Source organism: Sciurus vulgaris (assembly GCF_902686455.1).
Source record: "Sciurus vulgaris genome assembly, chromosome: 16".
Taxonomy (NCBI): domain Eukaryota; kingdom Metazoa; phylum Chordata; class Mammalia; order Rodentia; family Sciuridae; genus Sciurus; species Sciurus vulgaris.
Window position 1 is genome coordinate 34,596,049 of NC_136477.1, and position 26,170 is coordinate 34,622,218.

At 36.0% G+C, this 26,170-nt stretch overlaps 1 protein-coding gene across 9 annotated transcripts in view; it reads right to left on the reverse strand.

The window, feature by feature from the left end:
* The window catches only part of RBMS3 (RNA binding motif single stranded interacting protein 3), a gene marked incomplete at its 3' end in the record, with an annotated part of 684,132 nt that overhangs the window by 112,244 nt on the left and 545,718 nt on the right, over positions 1 to 26,170 (reverse strand). For 8 of the 9 annotated variants that reach the window (XM_079113995.1, XM_079114001.1, XM_079113998.1 and 5 more), the window contains exons 7-8: positions 25,719 to 25,825; positions 7,604 to 7,650 (exon numbers count right to left, since the gene is read on the reverse strand). In XM_079113995.1, coding sequence (XP_078970121.1) covers positions 7,604 to 7,650; positions 25,719 to 25,825 — 154 coding nt within the window. Of the gene's footprint in view, positions 1 to 7,603; positions 7,651 to 11,027; positions 11,067 to 25,718; positions 25,826 to 26,170 lie in introns of all 9 variants that reach the window. The other variant, XM_079114002.1, reaches the window with a different exon arrangement.

Consider the following 26,170-nt stretch of genomic DNA (forward strand, 5'->3'; position numbering starts at 1 on the left):
ACATGTGGGAAAGCTCTCATAGCAAAATTATCTGGTCCAAAATGTTAATAGGATTGAGACTGAGGAACCCGGCCTTAAGCATATGGGTTAGTTACCTCTGGAGAGATTTCGCACAAACAAAATACCAAATGCCAAAATGGGTAAGAGAAGTTAACTATGATCTAAAGAACTCTAAGCTGGTCCTTGAAAACTTAATATGTCTAATGAATGTTAAAAGTTACTTGGTAATCTGGCAGTAAAGGCAATTACTCTCTGTGAGTCCAGAAAATGTAGGTGTAGGTCACTAATAGGATATTATTTCTGCCTGCAGTAAAGTCATCTACAGGGAATTTGGCAGTCAGTAGTAATATGGTAAAATCTTATTTCACTGATAATAAAAATACCATGAATGTATCAATAACCCTAGGGTAGGATGTTTTTAGGATGTCTTTTTTTCTTGTAGAAAAAACATACAAAATCCTATTTACACACTAAAATAAACAGCACAGGCTTGTGTTTCATGTCTGCAGGCTACATTGTTAGAGTCAGAACCATGAATGCTACCCTCAGGGTAACACAAGAGTACCAGATTAATAAGTTGTTGGTCATTTTTATTGTAATGCCAATGTATCCTTCACATTAGATTTCTTTCCTAGTATAATAAGATAAGGCTTCTGTATCACTTAATATCAAATGTCCATATAAAACAGCTGGCAAACCAATGTTATAGAAAACATTCTTTTCATATCTCCCCCAAGAATACATTTTATTCAAATAAAACAATCCAAGAGGGTCTCACACAGCATCTCTCAGTGAAAAGGGCACAGGAGTGATGAGATTTTGAATATGGGAGGGATTGTTCCCCACCTCCCATGCTCATATTTGAAAGTGATGGGATTTCATATTGAACTGCTAAAAAAGCAACAGGGCAAAAGTAATAACAAATTATAGAGTTATGCCAGAGAGCTCTGAAAGAAGGACAGGCATTTTCACCTCTTATAAGTTAGCCTATTGGAAAAAGTATGCAGCTTTTTTCCTCTTCTATAGTGACTCAGTTCTTCACTCTAACTTCCAAAGCGTGAGACAGAAGTGACGTTGAACTAATTCTTCTAAACGTGGTAATTGGACAGATTCAGGCAGATGACAGAACTGGCATTTTCCGCTGACTAAATGCAAACAGCATAGATTTACCATGGTCCAGTGACAAAACGTTTGTTCTTCATTAGGTAACAATCAAGCTAAATGTGAGAGTCTTTATTTCAGTTTAGTTGCTGTATTAATGTGGACGTGATGGGATTCAGAACATTCAAATCTTCACACAGTCTGAGGCCCCAACTACAACCCAGCCACATATTGGCTTAAGATAATCAGAAAAGCCTGTGGTTTAGCATACTGTTATAGGACACTACAGGATTATAAAACATGTCCTTTAACCAGGAATGGAACCTCTGTAAGAGGACAAACTCATGATACTACTCATCCTGAAGCCACTCATTGAATGCCTCATTGGAACACAAATACCTCTCCTCTGTGTCCAGTGGAACTAATTTTCCTCATTTAAAAAATATAAAAAGGTTAATAGTAAAAACATTTCCCTTCTACCTCTATTTCCATTCTCCATTGGCTCTTAGCATAAAATGATTACCCTACCACCCTTTCTTGTATTCTCATGCAGGAATATTTCATATAAATAAAAGCAAATATGTACATGAATCTTTAGTACTTCTTGTGCTTTGTTCATAATGGTATTTGTCTCCTATATCACATTAGAACTGTATACATGTCCTTTGTAACTAATGTAAAAATTTTGTTTCTCAAATTTTATCACAAAAATAATTTTAAACAGTTCAATAGATAGATATTTTTTAAAAAGTTTTGTTGAACTCAACTGAATCAACATTAAGTAATCTTTAACAGTACTAACCAAATTGGAGTGAGTGGCAACTGTCTTTGGAGACCACCCTCTGGTCTGGCCATGGTATAGGACCAGCCTCTCCTCCACAGTATTACCTATTAATTTTTTTTCTCTCTATCTGTTAGGTTATTTCTCTCTGAGTTGGGTTTGACTGCTAGATGGAGTACAGCAGTGTGAATAGGGAATAGCATTCTTTATTCTAGACATTTATGTTAGATTCCTTGGTGTGCTGAGTAGTTATCTAAATCAGTTTTTACACCTCTATGAAGTGTCGGTGTTAACCTAAGGGACAGTATGTTGAGAAAATATTTGCAGCTATTTTGACATGTGTGTAGAAAGGATTGTCCTGTCAGGGCACATGTTACCATGTGAGGCAATAAAAACCAAAGATGAGCAAAATATTTTAAAAAATTATCTCGATGAAAAAGAATCACATGAATAATATTACTTAGGTATAATCTTCCTATTTCTTTCCATTTCACTATAGCACATAAACTTTCTATCATCTCATCATCAATAATACAATGAATAGTTTAATGCTTCCAAAATTCCAGTCTCAACCAGGATGTGAGAAATTCAGGGGCACTTTGCTTGGGTGACACTAGATGTTGTGTTTACAGAGAATGAGGTTAAGATGTCACATGGGGGCAGCCTGGGGTGATGGCTGGGGCAAGGGGTGGTTTCCCTGTTGTCAACACTCCAGACCAAGCAGGTGTGACCATGGTTCTCATTTCAGACTTGGCATTCCCAAAGCTGTATTAAACAGTCTATTCAAACTTTTCTTTTAAAATTATTATTGTGCCTGGCATTGAAACCAGGGGTGATTAACTATGGAGCAACATCCCCAGCCTTTTATTTTATTTTATTTTATTTTTGAGACAGGGTCTCACTAAGTTGCTTAGGGTCTCACTAAGTTGCTGAGGTTAGCTTTGAACTTGGGATCCTCCTGTCTCAGCCTCGCAAGTCTCTGGGATTATAGGTATGCAGCAGAGTGCCTGGTTTAAACTGTCTACTCAAAACAACAAGACAGAGTGAATACGATCACTGACTTAACAGTCCAGCAGCAAAACAAACACATACGTCAATAGCTACATGAAGAAAAGGCTAATTGTCATACATACTGTGGGAATAACAATAACATCAGTATTTACAATACTGATCACGTTGCACCACACCAGTTTCCTCTAATCTTCACACGATTTTATGAAAAAGTGCTAGCACAATCATCTCTACCTCACAGAGACAGAGAAGGGAACACAGAGAAGGGAACTGAAATGCAGTTTGTCCTTGGTCTTGTGTTTGGTAAATGACAGAATCTGGATGCATGCTGGGGTAGTCCGGTTCTAGATTCTGTTCTCTTAACCATTGCTCACACTGTTTCTCTGATGAGCTATTGTGAATTGTGCAATAGCTCTGCCTGGTATAATTTGATGATGTTCTTGAATACTTTTTTATAAAAGTGTATGTTTGAATGGGGGGGGAATAATTAGTGGGTGTCACCATGTCTGAACTCAGGGAAAATTCTCTAATTAACAAGCCCCAGAGTACAGTGGGATGTTCTGAGACCCACAGAGTTCAGTTCAGCTGCAGTAACCCATGTCTGGAATTCCTTTTGGGCTATTCAGGGGAGCTTGAAATTTGTTCTATGGCTAGTGAATCAGGTGATTCCTGTGATTACATTGACTTTTACTAATTATTCAATATGTGATATTTATACACAATAGAGTTTTACTCAGTAAAAAAGAAGAAAGAAATTGTTGTTTGCAGTAAAATCGATGGAACTGGAGAGCATCACATTAAGTGAAATAAGCCAGATTCAGAAAGTCAAGGATCATATGCTTTCTCTCAGATGTGGAAGCCAGAGAGAAAGAAAAGGAAATAAGAGGGGTGGGGATTTCATGAAAATAAAAGGGAGACCAGTAGAGTGAAGAAAGAGGACTAGGCAGGAAAAGGGGAAATACCGGGGAATGAAATTGACCAAATTATGTTATGTGCATATATGCATTTATCACAATAAATTCCACTATTTTGTATAATTGTAACACACCAATAAATAATGTTGAAAAGTAAAAATTATTTAGAAAGCAACAGAAAAATGACTTGGAGGAGCTATACTAGAGGCAGGTAAATGACACTGTACTAGAGTTATGTCATGATGATTTGATTAATTTCCCCAGTGGTAGATCAGAAAGACTGAGTTGAAGATAAAGTTTGGATATAGGGAGAACAAAATTTAATGAAAAATTTGGTCAAGGAAAATTAGGAGAAGAAAGAGCCCCAAAGAAAGAATCCAAGCTCTAAACTGGATTTTGTAGCTTAAATGACTTTATAGTGAATTTCCTAAACAGGAAAAATAATGTAATATTTTCTCCAGTTAAATTCGTGTGGTTTGTATGGTGAAGTGTCAATGAAGATCATGACCTCAGTTTGGGAACATACAAAGACATCTGTGAACAGTGAAATGGCTCTAAAGCTAATTATGAACTGAAAGGTGTGTTGAAGTCTTTAGCTCCTAAAAATAAAAAATAATAAGAAGAAAAGCAGGTAAAAGAGGCAGAATCAGAAGAGGAAACAGAAGGCAGTAAGAATGAGGAGCAAGAGAAAAAGCAAAGAATGGAGTTGTGGAATCCAAGGAAAGAGTTTCAAAACAGTATAAATGGTGATTTTTTTTTTTTTCTTAAAAAATGTCAAATGTGTAAGATGTCAAATATTTAAATGGACTAAAAGCTCGAGTTACAGCTCTCAGATTTGGAGATCAGTGGGCGCATCAATGAGAGAAGTTCCAGGGAATTTTGGTCTAGAATTCACATTTTGATAGGCTGAATCAGAGAAGACTAAGGATGACAGTTGTGTAGACTACTGAAGACATTTATCAGGAAAGAGAAGTTCTGGTGGCTAGATGGGGTCCTGCCAGCAGAAAGGACTGTTTTGTTTCTAACCTCCTTGTAGGTGGAAGAGACTGGAGTGTATAAGGTACAGACTGAAAGTAATATTCTATGGGCAACAATGTGTTGAAAAGAGGGACTGATTAATGGAATAAAGTTCTTTATTTTATGATACTTGATAAAATCAATAATTTGAGCTGGTATGGTGGCACATACCTATAATTCCAGCTATTTAGGAGGCTGAGGTAGGAGGACCACATACTGGAGCCCAACCTAGGCAACTTGGTAAGATCATGTCTCAAAAGAAAAAATAAAAGGTCTGGGTATGCAGCTCAGTGGTATAGCACTTGCCTATCATGTGCAAGGTCCTGGTTCAAAACCCAGTTTCACTAGATAGATAGATAGATAGATAGATAGATAGATAGATAGATAGATAGATAGACAGACAGACAGACAGACAGACGGGTAGAGGTGGGTATTTGCAGCATCATAGTTTGTTCCTGAGTAAACTATTCATCATGAGGACTACCTTAGTGGGCAGTAGGAGAGGGTATTTGATATTCTATGTTAAATACTATGGCTTCTATATAGTTTTCCATTTTTCCTACTTGGCGAGGGCATTAGACTCTTTTAGAGTCATAGACTAGCATTTGACTCTTAGCTCTTCCTCAGACTGAACTGGTTCATTTACTTATCTGTAAAAAGGGAATGTTAGCACTCACCAAAAGGAGTTATCATTAGTTCATGAAATAAACCATTTGAGGTATTTCATATGAGTTTTTAATTTTGCTTCAGAATCAGTGGGCAATATGGTGCATTTTGGAGATAATTGAAAGTCATATGGAAAACATGACATTTTGGAATTAGTGTTAATTACATTGTATGTGATAATGATATTGCCATGATGTGACACAATGTCTGTAATTTTGAAGATGTGCATTGAATAATTTAGGGCTGAAGTGTTATGATGTCTAAATTTTGCCTTGATATGGTCCAACAAACATATCTATTGATCATACTAGTGATTAACACAATTATAATTAAATAATTAAGTGTATAATTAGGTATAAAAATAAGTTATTCTATTTCTATCTTTAACAATATAAGCTCTATGATATAAAGACTAGGTACATCTAGGTCACTGCTGCATATCCAATCCTTGACATAGAGTCAAGGATTGGAAACAGGTACACTCACACATTCATGCATATATATATATACATATATATATATATATATATACACACATATATATATCTGAAACATTGTAAAATATTAACACTTTCTGAATCTAATGAGTAGGCATTCAGTTGCTTATTTAACTATTATTTCTATTTCTCTAAATGTGTACCCATTTTCAAAATAAATTCCTATATCTAACCACATGTATTTACTTAACTCTTATATCAAATTTACCAATTTGGGCCCATTAAGTTGAAAATATCAAGTAATTTGTGAATAGTGTGTGTTTAGTAAATATCATTCCTTCCATTAGAGTACCTACATTCTGTCACTGTCACTTAGCACACTGTCTCACTTTGTAGCTTTTGAATTAACTATTTTATCTCAGTTATGCAACTTAATTCTAGAAGGCTTTCTTGGCTATGTCTTTACTTTTCTCAATTCACCAAGTCTAAAGTGCTTTTTAAATTTTTTTTTTGAAATGAGTAAATGCTTATTGGCTAAATGAATGGATATCTTTAAGCTTCTCTCCAGGTGGACAGTTTTCATCAACCAAGGGACAAAGGCCCAAACTTTTACCCTTTCTACTACCAGTGCTTACTCTTCATGGAAAGTAGACTGTGAACTTCTTGCAGGAAATGGCCTTGTCTGGTACAGTGATCTTTAACATCTATAAGACATAGCACTGTGCCTGGAAGATTCCCTGGATGTTTACTAAAGGGATGAATAAATGACTGGTGGAATGAATGATGGTAAGAATAAGAGAGAATTATGCTAACACTCAGTCTCCTAAAAATTTTCATTAGAGGTCACTGACCAAATAGAACAATAGAATTTAACTCATTCTACCTTTTATATTGATCTTCAATGAGGCCTTCATGACAATTGATTGTTTAATAAGACAAAGATAGACAACTGAAAGTCAACATAAAAGGCAGTGAAAATACACTAAGCAACCAACCAACGAATGATCATTGTTAATTATAAGATAGTCAAAGCAGAGAGAATGGAATAGGAGGTGAGAAAAAAGTTTCAACAAAAGATATTCAGAATCCACAGAATTATAGAGAGGCCATGTAGATTGAAGGTTTTATTTTTCAGAGAAGGGATTTAAAGCTAACTAAGAGACTAAAAATTTCCAGAGGCTGATTAAACTGAAAAATGAGGATACAATCACCTGAGTTACTAACCTCACTTCTGGCCATGACCACTACCCAGACTACCAGAAGGAAAGAGAAAAAACATTATTGATGTATTTCTAGAAATTCTTGAAACCTAATTTCTATAGTGATTATCAGGAGAATCACTCTTGTCCTAGAGAAACAGATAATTCTCAATCTATACTTCCTATTCACATCCAGTTCTTCACTGTGTTTCATTACTGGGGTCAGTAGTAGCAGGGAAAGAGAAGAAAAGTAGAGAAGAAAAGAAAGAGAGAAGGGCTTCCAGTGGACAGAGGAAGTGTAAATGGAGATCTGAATCACATGTGGGAACAGAAATTATTACAATGGTTAAAGAAAAAGAAAACCAGTCTGGTTCAAATACATTACACAAAAACAAAACATATTTGACCATTTTTCTTTGGTACTCATTCAGAGGTCAAGATCTAGCAATTAAGACAGAGAAAATGTGGTGTACTTACCCATTCTGTATAGCGGCTGTGGGGTCATAGGTCAGAGCCATGCCAGCCTACACATGGGGGGAGAGGGGAGGAAACAAGTCTCAGTATTTTTATTAGAATACCCAACACATTCAGCTCGAAGACTTTTATCTTTACTTTCCATGATTTACGTTTATTTTCTCCTATATATTTCTCCACCCTTACTGCCTAAACTACCATTTTACTATTCACAAACCGGAATCCACCAGTGAGTTGGGTGTGTGTATAATATATCCAGACAAACCAAGGTGCATTGCAACTTGGATGATTTCCATTTCTACTTCATAAACCATCCGCTGTCTAATTTGGTTTCCTTATAATTTCTCACTATTGTCAAGAGCAGCTATTGTATATTTCAGGCTGGCATGAAAAAAATAAGAATGACTCCTGTAGTCAGGATAAAAATAAAATGAGACTTAAAATGCATTCCACCTTATAGAGGAAACTTACTAAATATTTATTTTAAAATAGATCCCATGCCTCAGGGTATGCAGGTAATGAATGACAAAGCACTTGTCAGATGGATTGCTAGTAGTTATTCTACTAAGAATGGTAGGAAAGGGCGATTACTTACATATGATGGAAAATTTAGGCCATGGGACTAATAAGGAGGTAGTTTTGTTCTGTTTCTAAGAATAAGACCACCTCTGAAAAGCTACACTTCTATAACTGGCAGTGGATTCAGAAAAGAATATAAACTTGTGACTTGCTGGTTCATAACCTGTTATGTCCCTGACTGTACATCATCATATTGGATCCTCACAACAACTCTATGAAGTAGGCAGGAAAATAATTTTCCCCATTTTGTAGATGAAGACACTGAAACTTTGAAAGATCAAGCTCACGGTCACAAATTTGAAGACAAAATCAAATTTTAACCAAAGTCTTCTAATGTGGGTGCTTTTCACTCTTCTGCTACAAAACTGGTTTGAAGAGGATGCAGACATGTAGGAGAACCTTCTCTGTGACTATAGGAACATATTTTTGGTTTACCTGAACTGGCAGCACTGTTATTGCCTGTTGTATAGGAAAATAATGGAAAATGCAACTTAAAACTATCCGGGTTGTCTTTAGGGTGGATTTCTTTTTCTGTTTTGAAATTGAAAAAATGAATTATCTCAACAACATTTTCCAGGCTTTGATAGTGCACTATAATTACACAGGATGAAACTGTTGGGAGAAATGGGGTAAGCGTATACAGGTCCACCCTGTAATTTTTTTTTTCCCTTCAACTTTCTGTGAATCTGTAATTACTTCAAAATAAAAACATTAGAAAACAGTGAATGAGCTTTGAGGACTTCTGCAGTTTAAGAAAAACCATTAAAAAGTTTAAAGAAAAATTAATAAAGAGCATTTATGTTTGAGGTTTTTTGTTGTTTTGTTTGTTGTTTGTTTGTTTGCTTGTTTTTCCCAAAGTAGCAGGGCTGAAGGTGGTTTTCCTGTTGGGCTCCTTGATTTTCTCAGATTTAGCACAGAACTGAAATGAAAATTCTTATGCTGCCTAACATGGGACCTGGGCTATGGTAGGGTGTACTGCATTCAAGTTTATATTTCTTATATTGTTTTCCTTAAGTAATAATTTTTGTATTGCCATTACCATTGGTATGAGGAACAAAAGTATAGAACCATATATGAATAAAACTGGCATAAAAGGAGAATAAAGAATTGAAATGGAGTTTGTATATTAAATTGAGATGACTGTCAGGAGTCAAGAGAGGTGCACTGAGGATACTTGTTCAATGATAACTGCATGACCACTTTAAACTTAAGGATCTCAGTCATGTTAAAGAAACATGCAACCCATAATATGACAAACTGGGGGGGACTGGGAAATGAGAAAAGAATAAAATAGCACATAGGAAGATTTTTATTTTGTACTTTGGGAGAGGTAAAAATGGTAATGATGTCAAAATACAAAAAGATCTAAAGTCTCCACCCTTTTCTGGGATAGGGTCTCTACTGCATGACAGATGGAAGGCTGGCCAGACTGAACTCTCCCTAGAAGGGAGCTGTCCAAGGTTGAGTCAAAACTCTAAATTCCTGGGAACTAGAGAGGGCAGTGGTAAAATGTATGCATTTGGGATGAAATTTTCCTCCCAAGGACACTAAGTTTCTCTTCCACAACTCATCAAAGATGTCACAGTAGAGGTAGAATGAAAAAAAAAATAGGCTTAACATTCAATAGAGATATTATTAGTTCAGGAGACACTTAGGATGGTAACTGTATCTTTAGCCTACTAACTGCTCAAATTTTTTTAAATTCTTACAACAGAAAGCCTTCCCTAATCAACCTCACACTCCCTTCTTTTCCTTGTACTTGTTTCCAACAGTGCTGAGAGAGTGAGAGAGAGAGAGAGAAAGACCAATGCCATCTAGTCCTTCTTAAATTATAAATGATCTAGAACATTCTCTTCTTATGCTATTTATTTGTTCTAGCAACTTTAGGTAAGGCTTTCTTTCTGTTTTCTCACATTCTACTTAAATTCCTCATGGATGCTAGCTAGCCAATTGATCCTAGCTAGAAATATAGTAATAATAAACTCCGTGTCTTTGTTCAATATGTATTTCAGTCAGAAAATCCATGTTGGCCTCTTCCTCCGTTGTTCATCTTGTTTCTATCTTTCAGAAAATGAAAAAGAACTGAGAGACAGCAATATAGTATAGTGGAAAGCAAGTAACTTTTGGAACCAGACAAGTTTGGGTCAACTCCTCACTCTGTTTCTTTCCAGTAGTGTGACCTTGGGCAAATTATTTAACCTATTTGAGCCTCAGTTTCCTCAACTATTAAATGGTATGATACCTACCTCATCAGATTGTTGTGAAACTTAAATGAGATTACGTTTGTAAAGCGCCCAGCACAGTGCCTGGAGACAAGATACATACATAAATATTATAATACAGAGCAATAAGTGGTAAGTGCCATATGAGTGGTATGCATGAGGCAGGGAGGAGAAGGGCTGGTGATGATCAGGTAAGGCACAGAGAGGAGGGACGGTTGAGGCAAGCTCTGAAAGATGAGTAGGATTGCTATGAATGGAGGTGAGAGGTGAAGGCCAGCTCAGGCAAAAGGAATAGAATGGAAAAAAGTATAAATAAAGATGGCATGGTGGGTGATCTGCTTTTGGTAGAATATATGGTGAGGAGAATAAGATTCAAAAGGTCAGGAGGGAGGATCTTGGTTGCCCAGCTCCTCTTGCGGGGGTTACTGAATATTTTTGAGTAGTGAAATTTTATAATCACAAAGAGGGATTGGACGATAGGAGACAGCATAAACCCCCTGGAAAACAGAGGGTGAGTCCAGAGCAATGAGCAACTGGAGTAGGTTTCTAGGGACGGGGAGGTGGAGAGAATCTAAGGTGAGATTGTCATTGCAAAAGGGTAGGTAATGAATACAAGTTTCACCTACTTCATGATTTTGCCTAGGGACAGTCCTGTCTCTGAGTACCTTTGGTAAGAGGAGACAAGAGATAGTGTCAGGTCATATGCATTTGGAACATTGTGGGTTACAAATCAAGGCAAGGGTTAAACATTGTTTTCCTTCTTCTTCTTTTTTTAAACGTCACTGTTGGCTGAATATCATAGCACAATAACTACACTTGGCTACACTTGGTTTTCACCTCATGTGTAACAGATTGCTGAGTTATAATTCTAATATGGTCTTAATGCAGATTTTGCATTCAATTTCCTTTTGTCTCTTCCCACAAAAATGAAAAATAAATTGATTTTGCTGCTCTGTCTAGCCACCTTTATATGAAGCTAGAACCATGAAATCATCCTTATGTAATCACCAAATGTTATGGCATGTTTACAAACTCCAGAGTCACACAAAAAGCAAAATATCTTGGAACAAAATAAAAATGTCACACCACATATGTAGAAAAGTGATGTTTAATCCTGTCACTTACTTTCAAAAAGTGTTTATTACATTTATAAATATTCTCCATTTTTGAATTTACATTATTTGTGTTTTGGAGGTATATAAAATTTATTTACAACAAAATGGGATATTTTTGTCATTTTTCCAACAACAGTAAAATTTTTGCTCCATATTTTAGCCATAATTGGGTATTTCTTGGCCTCCTAGACAGAATCACTATTAGACAGCTAAATATTTTAGAAAAATAATTTAAATTTAAAATTTCATTGTAGTAATCAGACTGTTTTTATTTTCAATAAATATGAAGGATTTGTTGAAACAGATTTGTTTGACATGGTCTTACCTTTTTAGTCATGTGTCAAGACAGACCTTGGCCTTCTGAGGAACAGAGAATAACTGACTCTAATAAAGTCAAGGAGAAGATGGTTGGAAGGATTGTTCTATCACATATGAAACTATTGTTACACTGAATAAGAATGGGGATCAAAAATTTAGAGGCAAAAAAATTTATACAAACAGACACAGACTGAAATTACTAGAAAATTGAAACATGGTGGTTTAGACTATCATTTCTCCTTTTTCTAAGGTCTGTTTTGGCACATTATGTATTCTAACTACATAAAATACAAAGGAATAATTCCAAAGATTTCCAGTCTTCTATGATTGGACTTAACACTTTAGTAAGTTTTAGTAAATATATATTTTAGTAATTATTCTGTTCTGGATTAGTTCAAGTGGAGTTCAAAAAGCCAAAGACAAAGATGATATAGTTTTCTGAATGTCATCTTGAAAGAGTTTGTTTCTTGCAACCATTTTTAATATTAATTTAATATTTAACAACTGTTAGCTGGTCATGATTAATATTTGATAAATAAAATGACTTAAATGATAATGTATATAAAATGGGTTTAAAATGATGTGTTATAAACATTTAGGTACTGCTATCAAAGTAAAATCTCACTTAAATTTGCTTATATTTACTTACCAGTGTTTCTTTGAAAATGATCTTCAGTGAACAAATGAAATACACAATTATGTGTACAATGTGCTTTAAAAAATAAAATTAAAAGATTTAAATCTCTGACTAGAAGTAAAACTGAAGCTAATTTCAACAAGATGATAAAGCTGAGGTGGTTTAATCCTAAATAACTTTTTATCTTCCACAAATGTAAAAACACTCTTTCAAGATGCATATAATAGGGATTACTTTTTTACAATGGGGGGAACACTTTAATTTAAAAAAACATCACATTGTATCATTTATGGCTCATTTTAAAATTCTAAATTCAGAGGTGAAAAAAGACCTTCTCATTTGTTAAAGTAATAGAGACTAGAGGCCTTATTTAGAAGTAATTTGAAAATGTCAGGAGGAATTTAGCTTTACAGAATCAACAGGATCCAGAAAAGGTAGGCTGGAATGGGTTTGCCACCACCATCAGTGTCAAAGTAAGAATGAATAAGAGGTTAGGAAAAAAAAAAAAAAAAACTGAAAATGGAGGGTCAGTGAAACAACACTTCTAGTGATGGAAGTCAATGGGAATTCAAAAAATGGCGGTATTGGCTGAGCCTAAGGGATACCGAAAGTGTGACTACCCAAGATTTTCAGAGAACAAACAGCCATTATCAAAAACCATTGGAAGACTAAAACCATGTCAAAAATTTGAACAAACAAAGAATTTTTAATCCACTTCCTGTTAAGGAAGAGACTAATACTAGGGGGAAAAAATATGCTCAGAGCAAAACTGACATCAGGTTATTGGTTCATTTGCTGAAAGAAGTGAGAGAAATAACTTCTGACCTGCACAAGAGTCAAGTGGTAGAATTTTACTGGAGAACACCTCTGCAGACTCAGGAGACTTTTCTATGGTTTGTTTCTCCCGAAGAGGTAGCCAACCAGATAAGGCAGGTGTATGCTCTCACCTGCTGAAGCTGCTGGGCAGTGAGTTCATCTCTTGAAGAGAAGTTGAGGCATAAATAAAAGAGTAGATAAGAAAATCCCCAAGGTCTATCTAGAACTGATATAAGACAGAAAAATCCTTAGTAACTATGCTATTAAAGGTGCTAACTGCCCAGCGCGGTGGTGCATTCCTATAATCTCAGCAGCTCAGTACCCTCAGTCAGGAGGAGTGCAGATTCAAAGCTAGCCTCAGTAACTTAGCAAGACCTTGTCTCAAAATAACAAATAAAAAAGGGCTAGACTTGTGGTTCAGTGGCTAAGCGCCCCTGGGTTCAATTCCTGGTACCCCCCCCCCCCCAAAAAAAAGTCACAACCAACCAATGAAATAGCAGAAACTATACTCCCTAATTTCATTTCTGAATTAAGGAATACTTTCATTTCAAATCGTGTTTAATTAATTTGCATCATTTGACTCATGTTTTTTTTTTCTTCTTCTTCTTTAAAATCTCCTTTCCCCTGGCTTCTGTGATTCTCTCCCCTCATTTTCTGATAACCTCTCAGGGATTAATTTGTTCTTTGACAATACTCGCTCCAACTGCCTTTGAGATGTCAGTGCTCAGGCCAGATTTTTTTTCTTCTTCTCTGCCTTGTGCAATGGTCACATTCCCTTTGTGATCCAAACTATTATTTATGTCCTGGTGATTTTCCCAAATCTTTGTCTGAAGTTCATGTTTCTATCCTGAATTCCAGACATTTATTGCCAGGTTAAATCAGTAAACTCAAAGCATGGTTATGACCTCATGAATTACCATTTCTTATTTGTGTATTTGCTATATCTTTTGGTATAGCATGCCCTCCTGCCTACACTCAAAACCTTCTTCCAGCCCATCAACCACTCCACTGTGCTATGAGGGCTGCTCTCAAGAAAAGCAAGTCTTATCACATCATGATCATTCCTTCCAGTGGCCTCTGGCTAACTTCACAGAACTCTTCATCATCAAATCCTCATGTCCCTGTTGATCTACACAACCTTGTTAAGCAATGTAAGACCCCATCTTTCACCAAACTCAGACATATACTCACCCAGCTCTGGAGCATAACCTCTGCCTTTTGCAGCTACCCTGGTTTGGGGCTAAAAACTCCCTCTATCATGGTCAGGGAGAAATTTGAAATTCTGTTTTTCCAGCTTTGGACTACCTGTCACAGCCTCTTAGCCATCTCTCTCCCTATCCCATTAACCACTGTGTGTTAATTCTTCTCCTGTGACTCAGAAAGGGGCTATTAGGACCTTGCTTTGCCATGTGGGTCCCCCAGCTAGATTCTTGGCTATATATCTAGCTTGGTACCTCTTCCTTCTTCATTGTTTGGAACATCATAGTTTACTGTTGTTGTTTTTTTGATTTCTAGTACTAGTGACTGAACCCAGGGTCACTCCACCACTGAACTACATTCCCATTCCCATCACCCTCCCTTTCTTTGACACAGGATTTTGTTATATGACAAAGCTGACCTTGAACTTGAGATCTTCCTGCCTCAGTCTACCAAGGTGCTGAATTCTAGGTATGTACCAACTTTCCTGGTGGAAAATCAAAGAGTTTGATAAATGTTAAATAAATAAATTAGGTAAGTTTTGAATCTCAACTTAAAATTTATATTTCAAAATGGAATTTGAGGATATTTTTATGATTCCCTATTTCTTTTGAAAATTTTCGCTGGATTCAACAGAACTTGCAAAGAAAATGTTTTAACCCAAAACTAGTCATCAAGTTGGTAGAAACACAATAATGACTGAGATTACTAAGAGACATTTCCAGTGCAGTAGGGAGGCTAGTGGCCCTTAAGCAAATTATTGTGAGGAACCTAGGAGCAACTTAGAGACAACTGATGACCTGGAAGCCCTGCTTGTCAAAACCACTAGTCTAAAATCAGGGTGAGAGAAGGACTACTAAAAGTCATCTTGAGTTCTGCAAGAGGGTTTTCTGAAATCAAACAAGTGAAATACTAGGGATTTGTCTCATTAAATGTAGGCAGAGAACAGAGAAAGTGAACTTCTTTATGTTTGAGGGAAGCACATCCAGGGAAGTCATGATGTCATTTACACACTATGTTATCCCTGTATTTCTCCTTCTGTGTTCTGGCGAAAGCATTCCTGTCACAGAATGTCCCCTTTACATAGCAAACAAAGGACAAAATAGTCACAGGTCAACAGAACTAAAACTGGAAGGCTAAGAAACCCTCAGCCTGCCAAGAAGCAGCTTAGTTAAAAGGCAAACAGAATAGGTAGAACAGCATTATTTGATACAGCTTCCTAAGGGTCTTAAAGTCTTGGGAGAAAAAAAAATTCTAGTCTGAGTTCGTCATTAAAGTTAAATTAATCTTGGTTCATAATGATCAGAGATAAGAGGAAATGACTATTTTATGTAGATGCATCTGCTTTTATCTCGATCTAAATAACTAAATTTCATCAATTCTGAGACACGGTTTTGTTCTTTTTTTCACATTTTCATATATGTGAAATTGGGATTCACTCGATAATTAATGGCATTTCATAGTCTGCCAGGTTTCTTTTCTTTGTGTGGCATTTTCAGTAATATTTCATGTTTCATCAATGGTCTCTCACCATCAATGATGCACATGTATTAATCAATCCCACTGGAACAAGGCTAAGTAGGACAGAAAATGCAAAATGCTGAGGTCACTACTAGGATGAATCTGTGGAGCCAGAGGGAGGGCCATTTCAAGTATCTAGCTAATTGTTCCATATTCTTCCAGGTCCCAGTTTTAGTTTGGTGCTACGTGAGTTTGTAGAATGTGGCTTAATCATTGATGAGGCATCCTGGGATTGCCAAGAAAGTACTCCAGAAGTACCTAGTTGGATAATGATGACTTTGTATATGGAATTTCAGCCAGGAGAAGACAGGGATCATGGTTATCAACCTTTTGCCTTTCTTTCCTCTTATAATTGCTTTGTATCATCTTCCCAGCAACATGCCCCTCCTAAACTCCCTACTCTCAGTCTTCCCCCAAGAGTATGTCATCCCATCTTTTCCATTGACAATACTAGCTAGATTGAGGATGAGGCCTCATCACTATATTCCATCCCAAGTTACACTATTGCATGGATTTTCAAGGTTTACTGTTTATCCTCAGTGATCTCAGTTTAGCAATTGTTCAGCCTCACAGCTTTAAAATAGAACATTTATCCAAGCAAGAAAGTTTTTATGCTGAATTACTAGAGTTCAATTTCTTGTGCCAAAATTAGAAGGGCCACACATCTTAAGACTGCTCTCGAAACTATAGGTAAAGCATATGAAATTAACAAAAATTACATCTGGAGGGCTATCTTGCAAATACAGCATGCATCATAAGGGCCAACAGCTTTTTCAAGATCACATATGTAAAGACTCCTCTTTAGTTCAAAGTTAATAAATACTATTTGCAGAACATGGCAATTTAGTAGATATAGCTTAATATTTCCCAAGACTTGTTTGAAAAAAAGAATTGGGCAACTCATTGCTGAATTATGTGATATACATGAAGAAAATAATGGTGAACTATATAGGTGATATCCTTACCTTCACAGAAAAGGATCTAAGAATCCCTGAGTCTATATGTTCTTATTAAGATTTCCAATTCCTTTTCTCTCTTAAGCACTTTAGTTTCCAGTAGCTCATGGGGACAGTATATCAATTCCAAATATCTGAAATAATTTCTCTAGTGTTCAGTGTTGTAAGATTAAATTGAATACAGTATGGCTTCAAAGCTAATGACAAGGGTGTATTCTTAGACTTCATAGTCAGGTTCTTCTCATGCTTAATAAGAAGGATGCTGACTGGTGACTTAAAATATTTAAGTGATGTGTACACCATTCAGACCACTTTCCACTGAAGGCAAGGAGGGTTCTTTTGTTGAGTTGTGTCCTATCTTTTTTACTGCTAAGAATGTATTAGAATGTGTGCTTTATTGTAGTATTGGTAAAAGCTCATAAGAACCAAATGTTTTTGAGAAGCTCAACAGAATACTCTGTGAATGTTCACTATAGAGGTGAACCTCTTTATTTCCAGATTTTATGAATCGTGTTGGTGGCAAGTTTGTCATTATATCCAGAGTTATCTGTTTGCCTCTTAACATCAATCTCTCCATAATAATGTGACCCATATTAGTTCCTATAGTAACAGTTGGTTAATAGTGTTTCCCTCATATGCAGACAGTTCATAAATAGGAATATTATAAATGATATTTGAGTTAGATTAAGGGCTTTTTCTAAAGAAGATTTGTGAATATTTACATTGGATCAGATGTTTAGTACTTCTTAAAAATGATTACAAGTCAACTGATTGCTCATAGATTCATTACAATAATGAGAATAAAATGAGTGATGTTTGCAAATTCTTTAGAAAGTATTGTACTTGTTTGTTGAGGGTAGCAAAAACTATCAGTGTCTTCAAATCTTCAATAATCTATGATCAGCTCTGTGTTTTTTTTAAACTGATAATTTCATGAGTCTGGGTCTTTTGAAAACAAAAAGAAAATTTTATAAATGGCATTAAAATCACTATCTGTAAAAACTTCAAAAGTTACACAGAATTTGGTAATAGCACCCATTTATGTATGTATGTATGTATGTATGTGTATTTGGATGAGGAAGTCTAAAGATTATTTCATTGAGAACTATAGAGATATGATGTATGTAAGAAAATTACTGTTTCTCAGTCCTGGTGAGTTCAATAAACTAACAATCATAGTATGTGATTGATTCTTCTCTAATAGACAGTTGCTTTGAAGGATGGTGGAACATACTTGAATATGAGGAGTCCTTATAGCTACTAAGGTTGCAAAAGAACTTTGGAGGTCCAATTTGATCCTATTATTTGCCAGAATGAGTTAATAAATCATCTTCATTTTTTTTTTATGAAAGTACTAACTGCAATTTGTCATTTCTCAATAGTGGCTCAATCTGTTCCTTGATTCTAGCAATAGATCACGATTACTTTTACTTTTATTTTTTTCCCATTTTCTTTCAACTTTTCCATCTCAGCCCTCCTTCCCTACGAGATATTACTAGGTTTTTATGATGACCTGATCTTCAAGAGAAAACTGGCTACAAACTTGAAAACTACCTAATGTTTCCGTGCTAAAAAATGCTTTAAGATTTGGCATATGATTGTATTAAAAACCTTAATGTTATGTGGATCCAAGATATATATTAATTTCTACTTCTTTATGTTTTATAACCTAAGCAAAAACTCAGCTAACAGGCTATGTTGGCAGTCAATTTTCTTTCACATAAGTGTATCGGGGAAGGTCATTCCTGTTTAAAAAATATACTGACAGTACATAGAATTGGAAATCCAGGAACTAGAATATGCTAGTCATTGGAACACAAAGAAAAGCTGACTTTCATGTTAAAAAGCCCTACATTGTGCTGGCGATACTAGGGTACTCATAATATAGTGAATAACTGCACAATCACAGTTTGCCAGGCTCTGTGCTCCGTGCTTTGCCCGGGACCCAGCATTCAATCCATCCAATCACTAAATACCACGTTTAATCCTTCTCATTCTACTGGGGGGAAAATGGAAACAGACTCTGAAAACGTGCCCAGTATTGCCACCCAGCTTGGAAGTTGAGGAATTTGTGATTTAAACTCTAGAGGTTGTGCCCTCAGCCCAAAGTAGAGTGGGTGCCTGGCATATCATGAAGAAAAGCACACAGGATGGAGTCCATCAGGAATGGTGACACACTCCATCCTTAAAACATAGAAAGAAGTGTTCTTCTCAATAGGTGCATCAGAGAGGAACTTAAGATTCATCAAATCCTAAGCTCAAATTGCTCAAAAGCTCAAATTGCCCCAAAGCTCAAATTGCTTTTCTAGACATTCTCCTCCCTATGCTACTCAGCACCCAATGGCATAGTGGCCTCTGCTGACCAAGTGATGGGGAGGGTAGGGGTTTCCAAATTTGGGAAGCACTTCTGGTTTATAAGTAAACTTAAATCAAGTTCTTAGTTACCCACCATGAAAATCAAAGAAACAACTTTTAGTAGCAAGATGAGAACTGATGTTTGTGTGGCTGCTATTTTTGTTATTTTGACTTTGGTTTTCTTTCACTGTTATATAGCTAGGAAGCCAATTACAGTCAATTATTTGATTTCTGCAATGCTAAATTATATTTGGTTCTACCTTTAATCTCCCACACTGCATACAGAGATCCATGTTAGGCTCCCAGGGAGCAGGGCCTCTGGGAATGTAGCATGTCCTGACAATTTTGTTGCCTGACCCCATATTGTGGACACTCAATAGGGCTTATTGACAGATTCCATGCTTTTTGTTTAAGCTGCATTTTCTTCAATATTTTTTCTTTTAAAAAAATCTCTTTCCAACAGAATTCTTCTTTTAAAAAGAACATTTCTGCCAAAAGTAGTCCTACACTGAGAGGGTAAAAAAGTAAACAAGAAAATATGTGATTAGAGAAGTTGTACTCTGAGTGCATACATCTCATATATTCAGGGCAGGTCATTTCTTCTACCTCACTGCATCCTCCACAGATGACTTGCTAGTCTGTGAGGGAAGAGAGGCCTTATAATAACAACAGATGATGGTGGTGACAATAGCAGAGTGATATTAATAATTATGATGTCGAGTCTGCATATATTCACCTTTGTTAAAAAAATAAAAATAAATAAAAGCAAACTCACGCCATTTAAAACAGCTAGAACGCATTTCTCAAAGATTATGTTTATTCATCTAGAATTAGAATGTAGGATGTAGCTGTTGCATTATTGATAGAGCTGCCTACTTGGAAATCTAAAGAGACATCTTTGTCTCAGTCATAAATGGACTCAGCTGGAATGAGTAATTACTCCTAAAGACTTTGTGCCACAACAGGGCAGAGGTGGGGTGTTTGGAATCATGCTTTTCAACTTCGGTTGTACTTGGCTGTAGACTCAAGCTAGCATGGGAAATCTCATTCTGCCACATGAACTTTGCAGGCCTTCCTTCACTTACTGGCAATGAAGATAAATTTTTATTAAAACAAGGTCTGAATAAACAAGAGTTATTAGATTTTATGGCACAAGGGGAGTTTTCAACCACCACTGAAAACAAGTTGATTTCGTGTCTGAAAATAGAAAATATCTTAAATGGGTTAAAAGTTGGTTGCATTAAAGCTGCTAACCCTAGCATTCATCCTATTAATAGAGAATTTTTTGAGTGCATTACTAGGGCCCACTGATTTGAAGTTACAGTACAGTATGTCAATATATCACATCCCTTAAAGGTTTTCAAACGGATGCATCCAGGCAGGACCACAGCATGTCCTTGTGAATGGTCCCTTGGTATTGTACAATACATATACTGTTCTGCTGTACTTAGAACCAGTATGTTCAGTGAATAAAAATGCTTTTAAATAAAATATCTTCAAGAAATACTGTCCCATCAGAGGTGCATCAGGTAGGTTGTTTCACCTAAAACTTATTACTTAATTGGGTATAATTAAAGAAATTCAAACTTTAACATTCTTAGACTACATTCCCCCCTAAAAAACTTAACTGATTTTTCTTTTCAACTGTAAACTATCCCTGGGAACCTGAATATTGATCATTAACAATATTACATAAGTTTCATTAGCTCAATTTTATATTCAAAACTTTGAGGATAATGTTTTTAAATGTTTCCATAGCAAGAGAAAAACATCTTCAATGTGTCAAGTAGAGAAAATATTTGTTGTTTCTCATTGCTTTTAAATGGATTCTACAAGAGAACTGTAAATAAGATAAAGACAGGACATGTCATCATATTGGTTTTGTCCTTTAATAAAATCTTGATGAGTTTTCACTAATCATCTGTGTTCTTGTTGTGCTACTTCTTGTTCAATTGCTCGTTCTCTTATTTGTGTCCATGGTCAAAACATTATTTCTTGGAAGTATGTAACACCCGAAAACAATTTTTATCAATGACATTTACTAATATGATTACTCTAGGGCTTGGGAATATTTTATGAAAACTACATTAGAGTTTTGAACCAGTGAGAAATGGCTTGTTTATGACTCTTGCACTATTTAAGGATAAAAGTCCAGTATAAACAATTGGTGAGAGTACTACATGCTATAATTTGAAACTTAGTATATGCTCATATTGGAAAATGCTTATGGAAGTGAACATAACGTCATTTCAAAATCTGAGTGAATATCGTCATTGCAGTGGAAACTTATCTATCCTTTGATTTGATTCAATCAGCTTTACAATTATAGTTGAATAAAGTTTATAAAATATGCATGCCACCCGTTACAGTGTGTCTGTGTGCCATGACAGTGGTAGTGGTAGTGGTGAAATAAATGTGTATTTTAGTTTACAATTATCTTTACTGAGAGTGCAAGTTTCCATCAATCAGATCTTGGTCTAGTCATCTGGGAAATGCTCATAGCAATTTGCTTTCTGATTACCTGTTTTTATTATGTGGGGTAGAGGTCCAACTTGGTCTTTTGGTAGTCACCGAATATATATTCTTTGGGAACATAAAAGGAATCACAAGGAGTTCCTCTTTATTTTCCTGAAATATTTTCAAACTGGTTTGATGCTTTCCTAGTTCCAGACCAGTCATCTGTGGAGGGAAGCTGGGGTGGAGGTGGGGGGCAATCATGGTCAATTTGAGCAGCATTTTACCTAAAGTTGGAACTGAAAATACGGCCTCACATAGAATAAAACAGCTGGTCAAAGCCATATCCTCAGGTCCTAAGGTCGTAAGAGTCACAGCAATGACAGAGAGGAACAGCTCTTGCACTAGTCATGACATTAGAAATATTTCACTATTAGTATGTTAAAGTGCTGGTCAATCATAACCTAACACAGTAGGACCCTGGGGTACTCCTGCCGTGCCAGCCAGCACCTCATTCTCTCTGGATCATGGGAGGTTCTGGAAGAGGTAATAGACAACTGAGTTTTCCCAAGACCCCTCTAGGAGATCCATAAAAGGTCTCCCTTTTTCAATGACATATCTAGATGAAGCTAGATTTTCTACATAGCCTTAAAATAAAATATCACACAGTCAGATTGAATGCTGAAGCAGAAAAGCAAATTTAGTAATCTTTTACTGAGACAGACATTAAATTTGCAAAATATTAAACTCTCACTTTTAAAAAAACTTTTGCTCTGAAAAATATAGTTATTTTTCATAAAACAATATTCTTATTATCCTCTGATGGGTTTTTTATTTTAAAAAATTAATAAATTTTAAGAGTCTAAAGCGATTCAGAGATCAAAGAATTTGAAACTGCTTATTTAACACAATTTGAATGTAGAACACCAGAGAAGAGGGGCCTAAGAGCCCCAATCTCTTGATCATATCAGGGTTCCACTTATCTCTGAAAGATTAGTTAATAACTTCAAAATATTCCTGTGTTTTTCACTTATGCAAAAACATGGCCAGTAGCATATATTTAAATTTCAAAATCTTGGTAATTTAGACCAATTTATGTGTTTAAAGTTTTCAGTGTTAGATTTTTTTCATAAAAAGATGCATTTCACCAGAATATGCTAATAAAACTATCCAAATGCCACCCAAAAGAAAATATACTTAAATAATAAATTAAAATTATAATTAGCTATCAATTTGCATGTTTACATTCCTTCTAAAGTGCTTGCAATCCACTGGTTTTGCATTTTAAGAAATTCTCTTCAGATTATTGTTTTTTAACCATTCTTTCAAGAGAGAGGAAAAATAAACAGTATCTTCTGTGCTATCATCTCAAATTCTGAAGCAGAATAATCTATTGTTTTATGTAAGACAAAAATGATGGAGAGGTGTACCACTGTCTTCCAAGTCAAGAAAAATGAATGAGTAAAATTAAACATCCAAAAGGATCATCTTATAAAGTTAAAATGCCAAATTTAGTATGCAGGTAAAGGAAAACTATATCACCCATCAGAAATGGACTTAAGGAAAGTTCCATCTCTCAGTCTTGACAGTGGATAAAGAATATCCTCCCCTGAAAATAGGGCCCAGAGTCCTCACTTAGAGGAGAGCTTTTATTCATACAATCGGTGTGGCCATAGACCATAAGCAGAGAATGTAGGTAGTGCCCCCAGGTGACTAAGAGAAGCAAAAACAGATGTCTTGTAAGACCCCTGATTACAAGAGGAGAATCCATTTCTGAAGTGTTAAAGCATGGACAAGCAACAACAACAACAGAATATGTCTAGAACCTATGAAATATGTAGTTAGAATTTACAGGAACATGAAAGTTAATCACATACTTTTTGCAGGATTTGTGTTATATTTTGTTAACCATGCTAATATCCCTTAGATTACTGTAATAGGTGTAATATAAAAAGTGGTAGAAATGAAAATTACAGAATGAGGTACAAAGTGATCTGGCATCCTTGGTATGTCTATTTCCAGATTTGCAATCAAGCTGTGTGAATTAACATGCTCATCCCTAAAATAAGATATTTGATAAACATTTTTAGTGCTTGCCATTTATTTTCCCGATCTCTTCCTTTACAATGTGTCTATAATTTTGGAGTATATTTTTATTGGTCACCAATAAATTTACTAAGGCCCCTTGATTTTCATAAGTCAACAGGAAAATCTATAATCCTTAAAAAATCTGAGAACAAGTATTGGGAATATACCTTTAAGACCAACATCTAATTTATAAGGTGCTCTGGGTTGTAAACTTGACTCCAGGATGCTTTCACACTGTGGTACATGTGGTTTATCATCCAAGGACCAAAACCCCCAGTTCTATACATAATAGCAGGGTCATAGCCCTAACTCTACATTTCTGTTTGTTGATTTGGTTTCCAAGAAACATGGACTCCAGTCAAGTCAATTACCATCAACAGGATGAAGGTAATATTACAGGTACTTAAGGAGGTAGGAACTGAAGTTTCAGTCATTCGAGCTAAGGTACTTAATAATTGGGTTACAGTCTATAATCCAAAGTCACCTCTAATTGGGTATTTTATCCAATCACATTTTAAAGGTCAAGTGAGTCTTTCCAGACTACGAATGTTTGGTCTGGGAAGGATGTCGTAACTGCTGTCACAGGCATCTGCTCTCCTCCTGGGAAGATGGTTGCCTGCCAACATAGGGAACTCCATGCTGAAGACACCTGGATCAATCCCCCACCTCCTTTATAAAGCACAACATAAACCGCCTTTCTGAAGTTGACAGTATGAAAACTCTTGCCTTTGTCTATTAGTTTTTGAGGCTCAATGATAATTCTATATTTCATGCCTTATTGCAATGAGCGATAGGCTCTACAGGTCCTTGAATATAACTATATACTTTTAGAAGAGTTTTGAGACCTGCATAGAAACAGACAATAATCGGAGAAACAAAAACTTGGCTAAAAGGTTTGCTCAGAGAAATTCCAGCCTCCTTTCTTTTTTACAATGATTCTTTTAGTATAAAATGCCACATCAAGTCCACTGAACCTTCAGTGATGAATGGATGAAATAGGTGTTTTGAATAGAAATATGAAATAAATCTCTCCTATTGAAGTGACAGCCTTGGCCAAAATGGCATTTATTCAAGTCATTTAAACAACTCCATTCCACCTCACAAGGAATGGGGAAGGGGAACCCTCATGGAAGCCTAGACATCTTTTCCTTGTCTTCTTTCAAAAATAAAGTAACTAAAAGGAGTCTGATCCCACGTGGCACTAGATCCATAGCTTGCCTCTCTGCCAATTTGTATTAGGAGGGTAAATGCATGGTTAACTGTCAAGAGCTTTCTCTTTCCCTCATTGTGAAGAACAGAACCATGACCACATCAACTTTTCTTCCCTCTTCTTAACCAACAGAAATGTTATATTTTAAAATTGACATATACTTAAATAAAGCAGCAGCAGCAGTGCATTTAGGAACACATGGGCATGGGTGTAAACATACCTACATGTGCAAGTAGACTATCAATGCCAGGATGAAATAAATCTTAATTTTTGCTTGCCTTTCTCCATATACAGTCAACTCTCAATATTGATTTCACAGAAACTATTTTCTTAAATAATCATACTTTTCTTTTATAAACACTGTATCATGACAGATGGAGTCTTCCAGTGAGCTCTTTTTGGGTTCAAGTGAGGTTAAAGACAGAAGACTTATTATGGTACAGAACCAAAGCTAATTTTTAAGTCCTTTGTTCTTCCTTGCATAATTTCATCCTGGACAGATAAATGCAGACCTCTTTCCTTGCACTTTTGAAATCTTTTGGTTTTCCATGGGACCAAATTTCATCGTGGTCCCTGATGTCTGCTGTACCACCCTTCTGAGGGATATTTGCTGACAAATTTCTGAGTAAAGGTTTTCAGTCAGGACTCACCTCTCCTTCTCTGGGCCAAGGCCTCCCGTTCTGAGTATATTTGCTTTGATTCTGTCGCTTCTTTTGTCCTCCATCTGCGAATTTGCACAGTAAAGGCTCACTGGGGGCTGAGAAGAGAAGAAACCCAATTTCATGTTAGCAAATCCCTCTTTAAAAATAAGTGACTATTTGAGTTATAGTAGTGCTTTGTAATGAAGATCTTTTGAAGTAACATCTTGGTTCTGAAGAGAGATTTGGCTTCAATATCTTTTAGTCTCGATTTTGTTGGCTGCTGTTCTAACTGGGCTTCAAAAAAGTACTGGCAGACCATAAGAGGATATCATAAATACTGTTGAAAAAATAATCAGTTGAAGTAGAATGTGAACTCGCCTTGAAAGAGGCCAGCACCAACTTTTACAGTGAAGTTAGAAACAACCATAATTTGTATTTGTGTGTGGATGAATATTTGTCCC